Source organism: Phodopus roborovskii, unplaced genomic scaffold (genome assembly GCF_943737965.1).
Source record: "Phodopus roborovskii unplaced genomic scaffold, PHOROB, whole genome shotgun sequence".
Lineage (NCBI taxonomy): Eukaryota > Metazoa > Chordata > Mammalia > Rodentia > Cricetidae > Phodopus > Phodopus roborovskii.
The window spans coordinates 7,200,424-7,218,701 of NW_026126412.1; the positions used below are offsets into that span (position 1 = coordinate 7,200,424).

General features: G+C 39.8%; 1 protein-coding gene across 1 annotated transcript in view; it reads right to left on the minus strand.

Annotated features, from left to right (window-relative positions):
- Adgrv1 (adhesion G protein-coupled receptor V1) overlaps positions 1–18,278 on the minus strand; it is a 468,823-nt gene that overhangs the window by 317,161 nt on the left and 133,384 nt on the right. Inside the window, exons 60-69 of the mRNA XM_051182821.1 lie at positions 13,365–13,482; positions 11,108–11,228; positions 9,038–9,176; positions 8,626–8,811; positions 8,118–8,350; positions 5,755–5,903; positions 4,936–5,128; positions 4,327–4,546; positions 2,442–2,678; positions 588–737 (exon numbers count right to left, since the gene is read on the minus strand). Of these exons, the coding sequence (XP_051038778.1) occupies positions 588–737; positions 2,442–2,678; positions 4,327–4,546; positions 4,936–5,128; positions 5,755–5,903; positions 8,118–8,350; positions 8,626–8,811; positions 9,038–9,176; positions 11,108–11,228; positions 13,365–13,482 (1,746 nt within the window). The remainder of the gene's footprint in view (positions 1–587; positions 738–2,441; positions 2,679–4,326; positions 4,547–4,935; positions 5,129–5,754; positions 5,904–8,117; positions 8,351–8,625; positions 8,812–9,037; positions 9,177–11,107; positions 11,229–13,364; positions 13,483–18,278) is intronic.

Consider the following 18,278-nt stretch of genomic DNA (forward strand, 5'->3'; position numbering starts at 1 on the left):
CCAAATCACAAACTTTTAAATGGAAAACAAAACAAATCTAGCTAATCTTCAGTTCAGAGAAGAGATAAGGTGTTTAGGGAAATTTCACAAACTGTGAAAGATGGAAAGTCTGAGCAAACTGATCACCTGATCTGTTAGCCACACCTCCAGCACTCCCAGAAGCAGGGAAGCAAGCTTCACCAAGAAACACAGGCTGCAGCTCTTTAGAAAACATTTACTTACATAGACACATCCTGTGAGAAATAAAGTCTTGACAAGGATAATAAGCAAGTTACAAAAATCACTGAGGGGCTTAAGCAGGATAGGCTTCCTGTTAGAGCAAGCGAGAAAATACAAAACACTTCAGCCCTTCATAATAATGAAGACTGTTGGTTCTGCTTTCTGTACCAAATTTAATTAAGAGAACACATCCGGGGCCAGTTCTTGCAGCAGGATGCAAAGGCACCTAAGCCTCTTAGTTCCTCTGAAAAACCCAGTAATTACAAGTCAGCAAAACTTTAACTAGAACATAAAGTTTCTCTGTTCCCCTAACCACATCTGTGAGGCAAACTAATACTCATTCAGGAAAACCAAATAAAAACTAATACCGTGATCTCTCCAGAGAAGCCTTTGGTTCTTGTGACAAGGAAGGAAATGACTGTGGGTCCAACTGACAGTGGTGGCTCTGAATATGTTTTCTTAGCCAACGACTCAGGAGCAAAATGAATAACTCCGTTCGGGTCACCAAACTTCTGTACCTAACAAACATTAACAGGACATGAGTAGACTATAGAATAATCATGAAAAAAAAAACCCTTAACATATTAACCTTGGAATAACCAAAAGGAATTCTACATATAAGTAGTACTTGAATATAATCTACTAATCCACTTGATTAAAAAAAAAAAAAAAAACTCCCTTACTATACTGACTGTTGTCTGATCAAATTGGTTCTTACTCTCCAAAGATAGAAGCAATTATAAAATGGTAAATCGACAAAGGAAAAAGGGGTAATTGTTTCATGTGACAATTTCTTCACATGCTTCATACATTAGCCATGTGGTTTCATTTACATGTTTCCTATGATACAGGGCAAACAAAGGCAAAAAGTCCTGTGGGCAGTAGCTGTTACTTCTGATGCTGAGGGTCAAGCCCAGGCATGGTGAATGCTCACCAAGTGTTTTACCACTGAGCAATAAATACTCCCCAGTCCCCACGCTGTTCACTTTTATATGCTAAATGGGCAAGGGTATGATGTTAAATTGTCTGGTGAAACGCCATTCTAGATATTGCTTTGAAAGTTCTTGTAGATTAACTTTCAAATCAGTTGTTTCTAAATAAATCATATTGCCCTCAATAATGTGGGGAGGTTTCATCCAATCAATTGACATCTGAATAGTAAAGAGGTTAGATTGGAACTTAGAAGGTATGCTTGAGTTTCTTGTCCCTGCCATGTGGAATACCAAGACGACGGCAACTATTCCATGTGTCCATCTACTGACCAAATTCATACTTCCCTCCCTCCTCCTCTCTCCTCTTTTCCAAATTTCCCTCTCCTCTCTTTTTCCCTGTCTTCCCCCTCTCTTCCCTTCCCCCATTCATGGTATATATGCACATGTGTGCTTATGATGTGTGTGTGCATGTCTGCTCGTGCATGCATGTGTGCATATGTGTGTATGTGTACATGTGTGTTTTATACATGTGTGTATACATGTGTGCACATGCATGCATGTGTATGCTTGTGTTGATGTGTACATTTGTGTGTGTGTTTCCCTTTGGTTCTCTTTCTCAGGAAATCACCAACCGATCCAGACCCCAAACAGTGTTTTCAAAAACAAAACCTATCATTTCTTTTTGCTGTTTTTAGTGCCATTATTAGCCCCAGAACCCCCACCTTTAGTCTCATAAGAACTTAGTAAATTTTAAAAGTCTGATGACAAGATACTCTGTTTACCATGACAATAAATACCTCTTCTCTAGAAATGTCAAATACTCTCCACACACCACATTCTAAAATTATGCAATATGTACTTTAACATTCACTAAATTTTTGAGCAAAAAAATCAATAATGAAGCTGCTATATAATTATTATAAAAATGAGAATTTTTGACTCATGGAAATTGTTTGTTTTGAGACAGGTTCTCCTGTATACCAGGCTGGCCTCATATTCACTATGCAGCAGAAGCTAACCCTAAATTTCTAATTCTCTTGCCTCTACCTCCTCAGTGCTGAGATTCTGTTTGTTACAGGTGTATACTACCACACCTGGTATTTTGGATGCTAGGCTCACATCCTGGGTTTCATGCACGATAGGCAAGCAGTACACCAACTGAACCACATACCCAACCCCTTCTGTAGGTTTTAATATTTTCACTCAGCATCAGCATGTCTCAGGCAATAGAAATAACTTTCTGACAAACCCATTAAATCCTAAGTGTTGCACAAAGGCATTCAGACTTACTGTTATTGCAACAGCTTTAGCTCTGGGATCCAACGTAGCATCTTTCAAAGGCTTAAGCTGAACAATGAAAGTCTCTTCAGTTTCAGCCTCCTCATGAGGACAAACTGTGACAATGATGGTTCTCTGGCCACCTTCTCCCTCTCCAAAAGAGACTGTCCCACTCACTGGGTCCTCGAAGTCTCCGTTCTGTGGCGGTAAGGTTTCCTGAGAATTGGGTCCTACTATCTCCCAGCTCACCTGCAAGGTGTATTGGGTTTTAGTAGAGAAGACCACTTTTAAGCAGGGGATTTTTGCAGTACATGTGCTATTACAAAAACGACACAAATAAGAAACGATTCTAGGACACACTGGGGCAATTCCTGGTTTATCTGTGCTGAAAAAATATTTTCAAATAAGGAAGTTGAAAAATAGTACCTAGTAGTTTGTAATAATCACAGGACAGCAAAATTGTGTTTTAAGCAGTCATGTTACAGACATAAAAATACTGGTAAAGTCCAACATTGCACAGCATGTGCCTGGACCCTGCCAATCAGAGAATGACAGAATAAGACACCAACACTTAAAATGCTGCCCTGTGCAGTTTTTTTCTGAACATACTTAAATTTCCATTGTAAATATGAGTACAAGTGTTCATAAGTTTGATCAGATACTAATATTTGGATTATAACAAACATAGCTTTAGGCTTTCAGAATTCGAATCTGTATAGCTTTCATATCCTCTGGAGGGAAAAGCCACCTGGCTTTTTTCACTTATCACTTCCTATGTTAGTAGCTTTGGGCTACGCCCTCCTTCTGGAATCAACATGCATGCCTCTTCTTCTTGCCTCACACAATGCTTACAGGACTCTTGCCTTCCTGATTTTCTTCACTCCTTATTTCCCAGCCTTCCTTCTTCCATCCCTATAAAGCAGGAGCCCATGGCTCAGCTCCACAGTCTTTAAAGCCCTAGCTGTATCACAGCCTCACAGTTCCAGTGGCTCCCTGCACACAAATCCCTGCCATGCCTTTCCATTCCTGGTCACCTAACAGCAAGCATGCTTGCTTGGCCCATGCGACACCTCCATGGGCCTGTCTAACAGGATCTCAAACTAACATGTGCAAAGCAGAATTCTCAAATATTCACATCAACTCTGAAATTTCATAAGGCTGGCACCACATTCCAGCTGCATCTAGAAGCAACCACGATTTCTCTCCTCTTCAGCCTCCATCTTTAACCCAACAAGCTGTTCACATTTTGTCTCTCTCATCACTCATGATAGAGTAAAGGCCCCCAACCACCCTTCCTGCTTGCCCACTGCACTGCTGACTTCTTGTCCATCCCTCGAACTTTCCTGGATCAGTCCTAGATCCTATGTGATCAACGTCCTATGTTCTATCTGACCCTTTCATTCCAGGCCCCAAGCATGTAGCCTTCTCCTACCAACAGGTCAGGCTTATCCCTCCCCATCATTCCCTTCTCCCACACACATTGGGTGTCCCAGGTCACTCAGGCTGTGCGTCCCAACGTAACAAGCAAAATTAACCGCATTGATACTTTTTAAAAAAGCTGGTTTGCTGCTATTCGAGTTTATCCAAGTGGAAACTGTGCAAACAGAGATCACATCATTCCCAAGCATGTTCTCCACCTGTTGAGCTGACTGATACTTACCAGAGTCGTTCATTCACTTCCTAATTTGCTGCTAAGAGTTACGGAAAACAGACATACACTTATACACATCAATAAACTTCATCAGGCTCAGAAATAAATTAACACTTGCAATGAGTAAAAACTATAAATAAATAAACCATCAAACAAATAAATAACACATCTGGGAAATAAGAAAAATCCAGCAACATCTATAATACATTGGAATTACTATTAACATCACAGGAAGAATGACTCTACCTGAATCTCTCCCAAGAGTCCTCCAGTCCGCTGCAGCACCAAGTGCAAAACCATTGTGGAGTTGGGGTTAGGAATAGAAATTTTGCTTTGGTTGAGAAATCTTATGATGCCGAATGGAGAGTCACTTTTGGTGACTGTGATTTTGCTCACTAGGTGGCGCCCAAGGATGGCTCCACCAGTAGCTCTGGTGAGCATTATTTCAAGCTGCTCGTCCAATATACTGCATGGCAAGAAGGAGCAATGTGTAAGTCTATACATATCAAAACGCTTGTAAAACCCAACCAGCTAGTCATTTTCCAAATTGGCCATATATGTTCAAGGCACAGCAGGCACACACCAGGGAGAGGGTGCTCAGCCATACAAATAGCAGACTCAAAAGCCATTAGACTTCCATAAAATGACACAAAGATGCTGCCACATCCTTATCAGATTTTAATGGGGTGGGGGGATGAGGCATACAACCACAGTTCCCTCTATCTTGGTATTTTCCAAGCTCTCTCAAGTGTTGTTTCTCAGAAGGAATGTTCATCACCAGTGTAAAAAACAAGTAAAAGTTACAGCCTGGTACTCACACTTTATGTATGCCCACTCTGTTCCTATATGACCAACCTTTCATTGTCATCAGCAATGGAGACATTTATAAAGCTGAGGTTCTGCCCATGCTGGAAGGTGACTGAGCCACCATGCAGTACATAGCCTGGGCCAGCAGAGACTCCCTGGAACCTGAAATCAGCTGACACGGGGCCGTAAGTTCCATGAAGCCTCAACACCGGAATCGAGATCATGCGGGCATCTTCCTCCACTGAAACAGAATGTGGAATTTGCCTAGTTACTAGAAAAAGCAATTGAGTTTTACATTGTAGAGCCAAGATGGACAAGGTCACTCAAAATAGTAGTTCAGGGCTCACTCTCCTGGTTGTGACAGTTCACTTGTCACTTTAATAAAAAATTAGTGAAGGTTCTGTTGACTCTTATCTTTTAATGTTAGAGTGATTAATTTTTAAAAACATAAGCAACCTATCCAATCATGGGTATGGGCATTCTTCCTCCTCATGCTATTCATGAATAAGATAGATAGATAGATAGATAGATAGATAGATAGATAGATAGATATACACAGAATGGCAGATAAACACAGAGTGTGTATAAAAGCAATCAGTATTCTGATTGCTTCTACATGTTTAGCCAAAATATAAATAATGCACTAAAGGAACCTTTATTCTACCATGGTGAGTGTAGAGAGAGAGAGAAAGAGAGAGAGAGAGTACTAGTGTGCATATATGCATACATGGCACATGTGTGGTGCTCTATGTTTTTTAAACATAGAGATATTTTTTTGTGATCAGACAAAAATAATGCATATGAGAATTCAGATTCCTTTGCAATTCAGAAAATGTGTGACCATTGTGACAAGCCAGGTAAGCTTACCTGAGATTGCAGTGTACTTTGGATCAAATTCAATGATGCCCTCTGCATTATCATTTTTCATTATTATGATCTGAACAATAGAGACATTTCCAATCTCAGGAGGTTGATCTATCTGAAGTCCATTCTCTTGGATGGTGAAATCATACCCTCTTGCAAAGTTATAGGAAACAAAAAATAAAGCATAACAAAATAAAATAATGGACATACACATACATAGCACGAACTTAATGGTCTCTCTAGTTCCTATGCCTTAGTTCTAAGTGTGGTGCAACATCATTTGTGTTATAGTGCTGCACAGTGAGCCCACTGCCTCATTGTGTGGAGGATGCTCTACTCCAGCACTGTCATGATCTTGAATGTCCCCAATACTAAGGCTATCTTGTGTGAAGTTATATTTTCAAAAAAGGCTTTTATGTTGCTCCCAAGTGTCTATGCTTACATGAAACAAAGGCTAATATAAAATTACAAATTTGGACAAAATAAAAATAAGACTACAAAGAAATGTAAATGAATACAACCAATATCTTCCAACCCAGCCCTCAGCTCACTTGGATAACAGCCTATTTCTACAAAAGCCTTTTTTTAGACGGATGCCACTCCCATCAATAACCTTTGACCAGGAGGCCTTCATGGCATTTCAATTCCTAATGTAAGTGAATTTTTTAAAAGATACTAAACAATCTCCAATCCTCCCTTCAATTCCCAAATTCTTACTCGTTGTTCATACATTACCTTGTACTAAAAGATTGAAAGCTGCTAAATAAGATCTCATGTGAAGCAAACTTAGAGAAATAATGGTTAAAACACTATATGGGAGGAGTAACTGGTCTCTTCAGTATCAAGATCTGTCGTGGACTGTTGGTTACCATAAGACCTACCAAGGCAGTAGGTCTCCACTAAGGGGCAAAACAGGAAACACACTGTATTCTATGGCTCCCTTTTCACACCAAAGAAAGCCCAGTATTTATCTGCAAGGGAAAACTGCTTCCCAGAATTCACATGGAAATTTATCTCTGAAAGAGTTGCCCAGAAGGCAAGATTTCCATCCCTGACTAATCAAAGCCACAAACATGCAGGCATAACTGGGGTCTACACTTCCCAAACTGCATTCACTTAGGCAACATTGAGCAAGGGGAGAAATTGAGTTCCCACTGCCAGACAGGAACCGTTTCTTGAAAAAGGAAGACTTGATGTTTATATGAACTCAAAATACAATTCTATCTCTCTAGGGTAAGATAATGCATACTGAACTTGGGAAAAATTTGAAGCATGATATTTACATGTTTACTGGCTGGCTTTGTGTCAACTTAATACAAGCTAGAGTCATCAGAGAGGAAGAGACCCCAGTGAGGAAATGCCTCCATGAGATCCAGCTGTAAGGCATTTTCTCAGCGATTGCTGGGAGTGGGACCAGCACATGGTGGGTGATGCCATCTGGGAAGGTGCTCCAGAGTTCTTGAAGAAAGCAGGATGAGCAAGCCAGGGCAAGCAAGCCAGTAAGCAGCATGCCCCTATGGTCTCTGCATCAGCTCCTGCCTCCTGGTTCCTGCCCTGTGGGAGTTCTCTGTCCTGACTTCCTTCAGTGATAAATAACAATATGTACAGATGTATAAGCCAAATAAATCCCTTTCTCACCAACTTGCTGTTTGGTTATGGTATTTCCGTGCAGAAATAGGAACTCTAAGATACTATATAAATAATGAACATATATTTTAACACATAAGAAAACCTCCAGTCTTTTCTTAGTCCATGCATTATTGTAGGGAAAGGGTCCACTCCTGGGCCCTGTGCAGCCTCTGGACAGGGGTGGTGGTAAGGCTAATTCAACCAAGAAGTGCACTGTGCTAGTGATGCCTCCTACTCTGACAATCAAGTCAGCTCCAGGGAAGGAACAAGCCTCAATATGATGAATTTTGACCCTTCATTGAAGTCATGCTGCATCAGTTTTGTCAATTACCATTGGAATTGTTTTACCAGTTTACATTGCTATCAGGCAAGGATCTATCTTATTTACCCCTGAAAAGCTAGCACAGACTTTGGTATACCAAGGACAGCTGCCTCCCACTCCAGCTCATTCACGGGTCCAGAAAGGGAGGGGGAGGGGGAAGCAATTCTTGCCACCCCAGATGACCACCACCCTAGAAAACAGTCAGGCTAAACCCACAGGATTGGAAAAGTCTCGTCATCAATTTCCTGGCTTTGCTGGATAAATGAACATATCAGGATCATGTTCCCTCAGTGCGGAAGTGGGAGGTAACATTTAGCAAATTAGGAAAGCAGCAGTCTATCTTAATTTCTTTGTTCAGTCCTGACCCAATGTCTCCCCTCTTTCTCCTCACACACCCTCATTCCCTTGCCTTTACCTTCCCTGGAGCTCTACTTTTGTAATCGTAAGAATAAATTCCTTGGGGCCTTCAACAAGGTTGTCATCAATGATTTCAACATGCAGACTTTTCGCCCTCTCTCTGGCTTCGAAGAAGAGCATCACTGATACAGGAACAAAGTCCCAGCCTGCCTTGGCTGTCCTGCTACCAGTCTCACACCAGACTCGCACATGTCCAAAAGAGCCACCTGAGCGGACCACTGTGACATTAACCTAGGAGAAAATTGCTTACCTGTTGAATTTGAATGTTTAAGCCATTGAACAAATCATCTCTAATTAAAGATGCTATTGACTGGAATTACATTGGAATTAAATTTAACTCTATGTGATTATAGACATTACATGTTATAAAAATGATACCAGAAAGAAATTAAACCACTAAGGGGGTAAAGCTTTAGAAAAGGAAGGAAAACAAAATGCACTATAAAGACTGCTGAGTACACTAGAAGCAAAGGAAACAGTAAGAGCTGAAGTAGTCCACACCATACCCTCTGTGCTCCTTCTGAAACTCGAAGCTGCTCATGTAGAAATGAGAACCAGCCATAAGGACCATCACTGGCCACCATGGTGATGCTGGCGGTGATGCTGGCTGTATTCAGCACTCCACCCTCACTGATTCCAGTGAGCTGAAACTCATAGGAACACTTCTCCTCAGGGATATCATCATTCAAAGCCTGGAGAAGTTTTTTAAAAAAGAAAGAAAAAAAGCCATTCTTAGAAGAATGTGTAAAATGTAAAGAAGAATCCTACCCATAGAAAAGCCATGGAATCTGTAACCTCCCTCCAAATACACACAGACACAGACACACACACACACACACACACACACACACACACACACACACACACACTCACTCACTCACGTGCACGCGCAATAACACAAGGCAGTCACATTGGTACCTGAATGACTACAGTAGCCTCAGACTGTCCGTCTTGCATTGTCAATTGTCCTGATGTTTCAACGAACTCGTCCACGGAAGGAGGAAATATCCTCCAGTACACTGTGATCTCCCCTGAAACCCCTGGGCCACGAACAAGGCTACAAGAGTACATGGATATATATTTAGTTCATTTTAAATTAATGGTACTTCCTAAACATTTTCTGTGCCTTTAAACCGATTTTCGGGTTTAATGGAAGAAAAGTAAGCATTTGTGGATATTGTTTAACATCCATGTAGACTCTCAACAGCCGAACAGATCAGCTGAGGAACAGACACACTCGTGGAGACTCGTGGACGAGGAGGAAGTACAGACCAGGTGTGGACTCCAGACAGCTGCCAGGGTATAGCCTCCAGTCCGATCCACACACTTCACTGGCGCCTGCTGCTTCATCCCTCAGAAGAAAGCGGGAAGATACAAAGCTGCCCACCATCACACTGAGTTAGTTATGTTTAAGAATCAGAAACTTCCAATACTTTCCTTTGAAATGATTTTCTAGCAGTTGTATTGTGTGGAAATGCAACAGAATCTTACATGTAAACCTGTTGATTAACAATCTTTTCTTAATATAGAAAATTTTAATAACTTTCATTTGTGTGTGAATATAAAATTGCCATGAAATTGGTGAATTGTTTTTTTATTATTTTTTTCACTTACTTTACATACCAGCCACAGTTTCCCCTCCCTTCTCTCCTCCAGGTCCCTCCTGCCACCTACCTCTCCCAACCCCCATCCACACCTCCTTCATCTCCATTCTGAAAGGGGCAGGCCTCCCATGCCTTGACTAATGATCTCAATGAGATAACAGGTTAGTGATGTTATGGGCTGAATATTCTAGATTATCCAATCATAAAGCTTTCCAACTTATAATTGGACATTTTCCATCTTTAATATCCTCCTACAAAAACTGTGATATTTTAATATCATTGAACTAATTCATACTCTTAGGGAAAAAAGTGACTGACAGGAGGAATCTGCACCTTGGCGCTCTCCCTGATCTAAGAAAGAATGTTTTCAAACTTGTAGCATTGAAAAAGTTAAGTTTTGCATTTTTTTTTTTTTGCTTAAATCATGTTTTGCTACTAAATTTATCTAATGTTCACTCAGTAGCAATTAATAAAATTGTGGATTTATCTTATTTTCATCCCAATAACACATAAAACAAACCTTTTGACTGATAAATCTATGTGTTTACTCCTGAAATAAATACAATTTTGGTTTGATTTTTACCATACCTTTTCTACATTTGGGATTTTTGGAAGACAGGATCTCACCTGTATCAGGCCTGGAATTTGCTATAGTATAGACTGACCTCAAATTCACAGAGCTCTGCCTAAGTATTGGGATACAAGTTGCAATCTTTTCAAGTTAACAGAGGAAGCACCTGCTTATATATGCAGTGACAGAGCGGGACTATCTGACCACCCCCCATATACTTTCTTTTGTTTTGTTTTGTTTTGAGACAGGGTTTCTCTGCGTAGCTTTGGAGCCTATCCTGGCACTCACTCTGTAGCCCAGGCTGGCCTTGAACTCACAAAGATCCACCTGTCCCTGCCTCTGCCTCCCGAGTGCTAGGATTAAGGGTGTGAGCCACCACTGCCTGACCCATGTACTTTCTTTTTGTTAGCTGTGCAGCTCATCCCTGAGTGAGCCAGGAAAATTGTGATCTGGGTTCAGGACAGCTCAGGTACAGTTCTTAATTTCTGCCTGAAGTTTGTTCTACTCTCCACACAATGCCTACCTGTATGCAATATGACAATGAGTATTGTGTATGCTTGAGTGTGGTTCCCAACCTTCCTAATCTGCTGCCCTTTAATACAGTTCCTCATGTTGTGGTAACCCTCAAAAATAAATAATATTGTGGCCACTTCATAACTGTAACTTTGCTGCTATTTTGAATTGTGAGATAAATATCTGATACACAGGATATCTAATACACAAACCCCAAAGGGATCACGATCCACAGGTTGACAGACTCTGCTTTCTAGACTATCTAAATAAAATGAAGAAAAAAAATCATCAAATCCTTACCTGATGATGCCAGTGCCATTATATGTTGCTGAGGGCTCCCCAATAATGATGTGTCCAGATGACGAAGCAATCCCAACTTCGGATGCACCCTTATCTCCTCGAATGATTATTGATGCACTGCCTAAGTTCAAGATCACATAGCCCATTTTGATGCAAACGTGTAAGTGTACATGCACACTAGCCAACTAAACTCAGCAGGTAGGTAATGTTATACACCTTTAACCAGAAGGGTAGTGAAGGCCACTAGAGCCTTCAAGGAATTTCGCATGATCACACTTGCAGAAGCAGCCAGGAGAAGCTTGATGGAACCCCACTCTCACCTCATGGTAAGCAAGCTCCCCTCCACCGCGTGCATGAACTGACTCCCGCAGTGTTCGTCCTACTGCTATTGGCTGTGAGGCTTAGCCAGTGACAGTCTTAAGGGCACCTTTCTTAACTTTTAATTTTCTGACTACAAGTCACAAAGCTGATAACTAATTATTATTAAAACGTGAATTAAAATGTCTCATAATTTGAGAATGCATACAACAACTTAGCCGTATTTGATGAAGATTGCTTCCAGAAGCACACACTGGAGTTTCATAGGAAAGAAAATTAAAAAAAACATGGACAGATTATCATGCGTTTGCATTCCTAGCAATGGCTTAATGAATTTGCCACCTACAAGTATGCCACAATGAGTCAGAAATACAGTGAGAGATTGTTTATGTTGATGCGGGATTTTCTTGCCTCATGGGTCTATTCTTAGTTTGTGCAGAGTCATCCTATGCAACATCAGTCCTGCCGTTTCAATGTGATGTCACTGACCTAATTTAAAATGTATGAAGGAAATGGTGCCTCGATAGGATTGCTTCACAGGTTGGTCCATACTATGGACCAATGTGAAGGAAGGGTGTGACCAACCACCTTAGTGGTACATACACCTCGGAGAACATCCCTGGCCACGGGATCCACTTGCAGTCCCAAGCCTTGCTTAGCATGAGTGTCAATGTTACAAAAGGGCTGTGTAACAATAAGCAAATTTCCATTTTAAAATTTCTCATCCTTACGGTCGTTAATACTCACAGCACAATGAAATCATTTCAGACCCATCTTTCCTATAAAGATCTAAGAATTAGGATGTTTGTTTATGAAATGCTAAAATAACCAAGTGATAATTTCAGATAAAACATGCAGACACAGGCTTTAATAACACATTCTGTGTTAATTTTTTTAGTTATGTACTATATGATTGCTATAAATACATAAAAATTATAGGCAATCAAGCACCACTATCAGCACTTCAAGATAATAATTCTAGATTCATCTAATATAAAAACATAACAAAGTGGGATTATATTGAGCATATTGATATGAAACCCAATTTCATAACAATTATGTGTAATTAAGAATTCTTGGGACTGGAGAGATGATCTAGAAGTTAGGAAAACTTATTGCTCTTGAAAACACTCAAGTTTCAGTCCCAGCATCTGCAACAAGAAGCTCACAAAGGCTGTAAACTCCAGCTAAAAGGGATCAGATCTCCTCTTCTGGCCTCCATGGGCACCTTTGCAGGTGCATGTGTGTGTACACACACACATACACACACACACATATGCATGCACACACGCACCCACACATGTGCATACATAGTGGAATACACACAATAAACAAATCATTTAAAAAATAGTTCTTGGGGCCGAACAGATGGCTCTGCATCTAAAAGCATGCAGTATTCTTATAGAAGTCCTGAGTTCAGGCCACAGCTTCTGCGCAGGGCAGCTCCTAACTCAAGATAATGCAGTCCCAGTGAGATTCAGTTCTTCTGGCCTGCATACCACATCACACTCCCATGCACACTCCCATTAACACGCACACACACACATACACACACACACACACACACACAAATTTTTAATTTAAAAATTAATTATTCTTTAATGTAATGAATAATTTTTCTGCTATAACATATAGTGACATTTAACAGATCACTAGTATTTAATCATTTAGTGCTCATATCATACTTTATAAGCATAACCATAGTGAACAGTTTTCTTTAAAAGAAAAAAACCTGGAAGTATATGATCTATGTCTGTATAAATTTTAAGTACTGTATTATACTTTTAATTTAAAAAACTTTGCCTATAATACAGATAAAATATATATTTACACTGATGCACATTTTTACAAATTATAAAACCTAGCATTGCCTACCTGTGCAACTACTTATTTTTGGATACATTTCATTCCAAGAAGCATGTGAATTTATTTCTCTTACCTTTTATTGGAGATATTTCTATCTCCTCATCTGCCCTCAACTCAATGGTGAAGTGTCTGTCCTCCCCCAGTGTGCTGTCTTGAAGTGTGTGCAATGTAACGGTCTTTTGGGACTCACCCTACAGCATTTAAAAAAGGGAAAAACAATTTTAAAAACAGTAGCAGAATCAAATTTTGAATGTTCTCACTAGAAAAATATGATTTATGTACCTGAACTACTTAAGAAGCCATTTTTGTCACCTACAATTAAGATTTATATGCAGGGAAAATTGCAACATAAAAATTATCTCTAACTACAACTTTCACTTTAGTTTGTTGAGAAAAGAAGTTAAAAAAAGAAAGAAAGGGAGGAAGGAAGGAATAAAAAGAAAAACCACAGTTCTTAAATTTACCAAAAAATTTCCACTATTGAAAAATTCCAATTGAGCTAATTGTTCACAATCCAAAGAGACCAAGGCCACCGGGCTGATATGCACAAGACCCAGTGGGCTGTGTACAGATAATTTCATAGCTGCAGTCGACAGTCCTAGGGATGTCTTGTACCCATGGCCCCTAGGCTGCTGGTACGCTCCTGGTTGGCAACACTGCCTGAAAGCCACAGCAGGGAGGGGCTAACTCATGAAAGTCTGGGGTCTCTATCCAGAAGTCTGGTGTTTTGTTGTAGACTGGAGTTATCATTTATCTGCAAGTTCAATGGTTTGTTTTTCTCTGTTTTCATGTACATCTTGCTTGTTCCTTACTGAACACATTCCTGGATATTCTTCATTTGACTGATGTGAATTTTTATCTTTAATGCTAAGTCACTGAATATTATTCACTTTATGTGTCAATAACCATTTTTCTTGTACCTCCTAGACATCACTTACATTCACTCTACATTTGTCTGCAGCTGTATCTCTATTTCACCTTTCTATATTCTCCTTGTTTCTTTTTGTCTCTCATTTCAGTCCCACTTTTCAAAGCTGCTCCCTCCTGCCATCCTTTTACATGCACTGTCTATATTTCAAGTTTCCCTTTGGTACATTATGCTGCTAGAGCCATCTGTGTTTCCTTATGGGAGTCTATTTATCCTTTGATGCGTATAAGTTCCATTGTTTGTATTTATAGTTATGTTCATCTAACTACTTATTTACTATTTTAATAAATGTTACCACAAATATTCTTGCATATCCTTATTTGTGTATTCAGACATTTATCTGAGGTGCCCCAGAGTTTGTTAATCCTTAGACAGTTAGTCCAAAATGTATTTGCAACCTTAAATTAACTTTGGGATCCTTGTTGGTTATAACTAGATATATGAATATTATTTCACACCTAGAGTTGTTCTAACATGTTTTTGTGTTAAATAAGAACCATAATTCATACCTGAGTGAGTTTATCTAGCACATACATAGCATTTGCTATCTATGTTGAATCACAGCCTTCTTGCTCTCAAACACCAGATAATAACACTACACTGAGAATCACTTTATGCAGTGAAATCACAAACCCATATATGAGGAAAATTGATTTCAAACAGACTATATTAAAAGGACATTTGTTTATATCACGAGGTAGAAACAAGTCCAGTCTCTGTCTTCCCTCAGCAGGGAATGCACAAAATATAAAAACTGAATTTTTCGCCACTATTCTTGTGAAAGCATCAGGCATGTTGACCAAGGACTACAAATCTATTTCAGTGAGTAGGTACACTCCACAAATGCAGAAGTATTAGCAACTCTTCCATGCACCATAAGAATTTACTGTATTCTGGATAAGTACACATCTGGGAAACATGCAAGGCAACTTTCATGTCACAGAATCTCCAGTTATCAATACAATTACCATTCAGGAAAAGGAGGGAAAGGCTGACATTCCAAATCCAAGGTTTGTAATACTGGTTACAGATGACAACAATGACTCTTGCACAAAGATGATGGGGAAGATTCATGGGTAGATGAGCTCAGAAAACCTATACCAGTGATTCAAAATTCACTGAAGTACAAAGTGTCTTAAAAACTTCTCACCTAACCCCTCAAAAAATCCTCCTAAATTCAATCAAGAGTATACAAATAGACTTTGGGAACCCTTCCACCTAGAGGATACGCTCTCAGCCTAGACACATGGGGAGGGCCTGGGCCCTGTTCCAATATAAGCTAAAATGATAAAATTGAAAAAAAGCACCTTCAATAAATGGTGCTAGCATAGCTGAATATCCCCATGTTGAAGAATACAAATAGATCCATATCTATCACCATGCACAAAACTCAAGTCCAAATGTATCAAAGACCTCAACATAAAACCAACCACACTGAACCTCACAGAAGAGTTAAGTGAGAACTAGCCTTGAATGTACTGTCACAGGAGACCACTTCCTGAATAAAACACTAGTAGCACAGACATTGAGAGCAACAGTGCATAAATTGGATCTTTTGAAACTGAGAAGCATCTGTAGAGTGAAGTATATGGTCAATAAGACAAAATAGCTCCCTACAGACTGGGAAAATATCTTTAACAACCCAACATCTGACAGAGGTCTGATCTCCAAAATATACAAAGAACTCAAGAAACTAGATATCAAAAGACCAAATAATCCAATAAAAAAAATTGGGGTACAGATCTAAAAATAGAATTCTCAAAAGAAAAATCACAATTGGAATTGTTCAACATCCTTATCCATGCAAATCAAATGCAAATCAAAACTATTCTGAGATACCATCTTACACCTGTCAGAATGGAGAAAATCAAAAACACTGATCACAGCTTATGCTGGAGAGGATGTGCAAACTTCTACAGCTGCTTTGGAAATCAGTATGGCTGTTTGTCAGAAAATCGGGAATCCATCTACCTCAAGACCCAGCAATACCATTTTTAGTCATATACTCAAAGAATGCACACTCACACCACAAGAACATTTGTTCAACTATGTTCACAGCAGCATTATTTGTAATAGCCAGAACTTTGAATCAACCTCTCAACCAAAGAATGGATAAGGAAAGTGTGGTACATCTACACAATGGTGTGAGTAGTGTAAAGATTTACACACTACTCAGTCGTAAAAAAAAAAAAGACATGTTGAAATTTGCACACAAATGAAGGAAACTGGAAAAAGCCATCCTGAGTGAAGTAAACCAGACCCACAAAGACAAATATAATATGTTAATATGTACTCACTCCTAAGTGGATATTAGATATAAAGCAAAGGACAACCAGACTACAGGCCACAAGCCCAGAGAATCTAGGTAACAAAAGGTACCCTAAGAGAGACATACATGGATCCACCTAGGAAGGGGAAAAATGACAAAATGACAAGATCTCCTGAGGAAATTGGGAGTGTTCAGGAGGAAGAGTAAAAGAGCAGAGGGGAGGAAGGATGGGGAATGTGGAAAATGTATAGCTCATAAAAAAAAAAAAAAAAAAAAAAAAAAAATCAAGAGCTCAGAACCACAAAAGTAAAACAAACTTTTGCTTGCTGGGACAATTAATACTGGTCAGCTGGAGCTGAAGAATCAGCTTCAAGTATGAAGAGACAAACATCCTTGAGACAAAATAATCTGAAAGTGTTTCCTCAGGGTCAGCACACAGAAGCTATGTTTTCGAGTAGACTAACGCTGTGTCTAAGAGTGTCATGTGGCAGCTACGCTTGCTAACATGTAAGAGGTACTAGTTATGTAGGCATGAGGAAATCATGGGGAGCAGAGGAGACTTGGCATGTGAGAGGCCATTGGAGAAGACACAGCCTTGCTTCTAGTTGAAGCCCCAGAGTTGTATGGGCCATGGCAAGAATTTGAAGCTTGGAATTCTGCATGAGAGGAATTCCTGAAGATATCTCAGGAGAGGCCAGTTGCAGCAGAGACCCCAGCATTTTGGAAGTATCAGTACTAACCATGGAATGACTACCAAAGACAGTATGTGTGGAGTAGAGTCAGCCTGAGCCTATGAGACAAGATATGTATTCTGTGGATGGCAGGACTGGAGAAGAGCTGTCATGTCCTTGGGAATCCAGAAGACAGTGAATCCCAGAAGTCTTACGCTGAGCCTTATACTGTCAAACTTTATGTTTTTTACTTTATTTTCACTGTAATAGTGCTCTGGCTTTTTCTCTTTAAAATGAGAAGCATGTGACTTATTATTTTATTTTACCAGAGCCCACAAAATAGACTCCGGATGTCTTAAAGAGACTGAAATTTTACAAGCTGGAATGTGTTTTATACTGAGATACTGATATTAATATGAAATACTTGGGAAAAAAAGAAAGAAAAGGTTATAGTTTAATAGGAATATATTGTGCCAACTAGATAAGGTGTCAGTTGCCTGGGGTTTTTTTTATTTGCTAAACTGACACAATTGTGGCAGAATCATTTGGAAGAGGAAACCTCAATAGGGAAAATGCACCTATTGGGCTAGCCTACAAGCAAGCCCATGGGGCATTTTCTCTATCAATGATTCATGTGGAGAGCTCATCCCATTGTGGGCTAGGCAGTGTCTGTGCAGTCCTGCATTATATAAGAAATCAGGCTAAACAAGCCAAGAGGAGTAAGCCAGTAGGCTTCATTCCCCTATGGCTTCTGTCTATCCCCAGGTTTTTGGCCTGGAGTTCCATCCCAAACTTCCTCCAGTGATGGAATATGACCTGTGAGCCAAATAAACTCTTTCTTCAAATAAAAAAAAAAAAAAAAAAAAAAAAAGAAAGGAAAAACCATAAGAGACTTCTGAGTGATTCTGACAGTGAGCTGGTTGTGCTCCTGTTCACATGTGTGGACACCACAGGGTCACAAACAAAAGTAGAGACTAAAGGAATGGGAATGAGAGCAAAGCACTGCACCCTGAGAATTAGAGGCTTGCGCCCCGTGAGAACACCACGTAAGGTCTCAAGCAGGAGTCACATTTTTCTAGTAGCTCCCACATAATTTTGAGAAGGTACATCTCTTGTAAA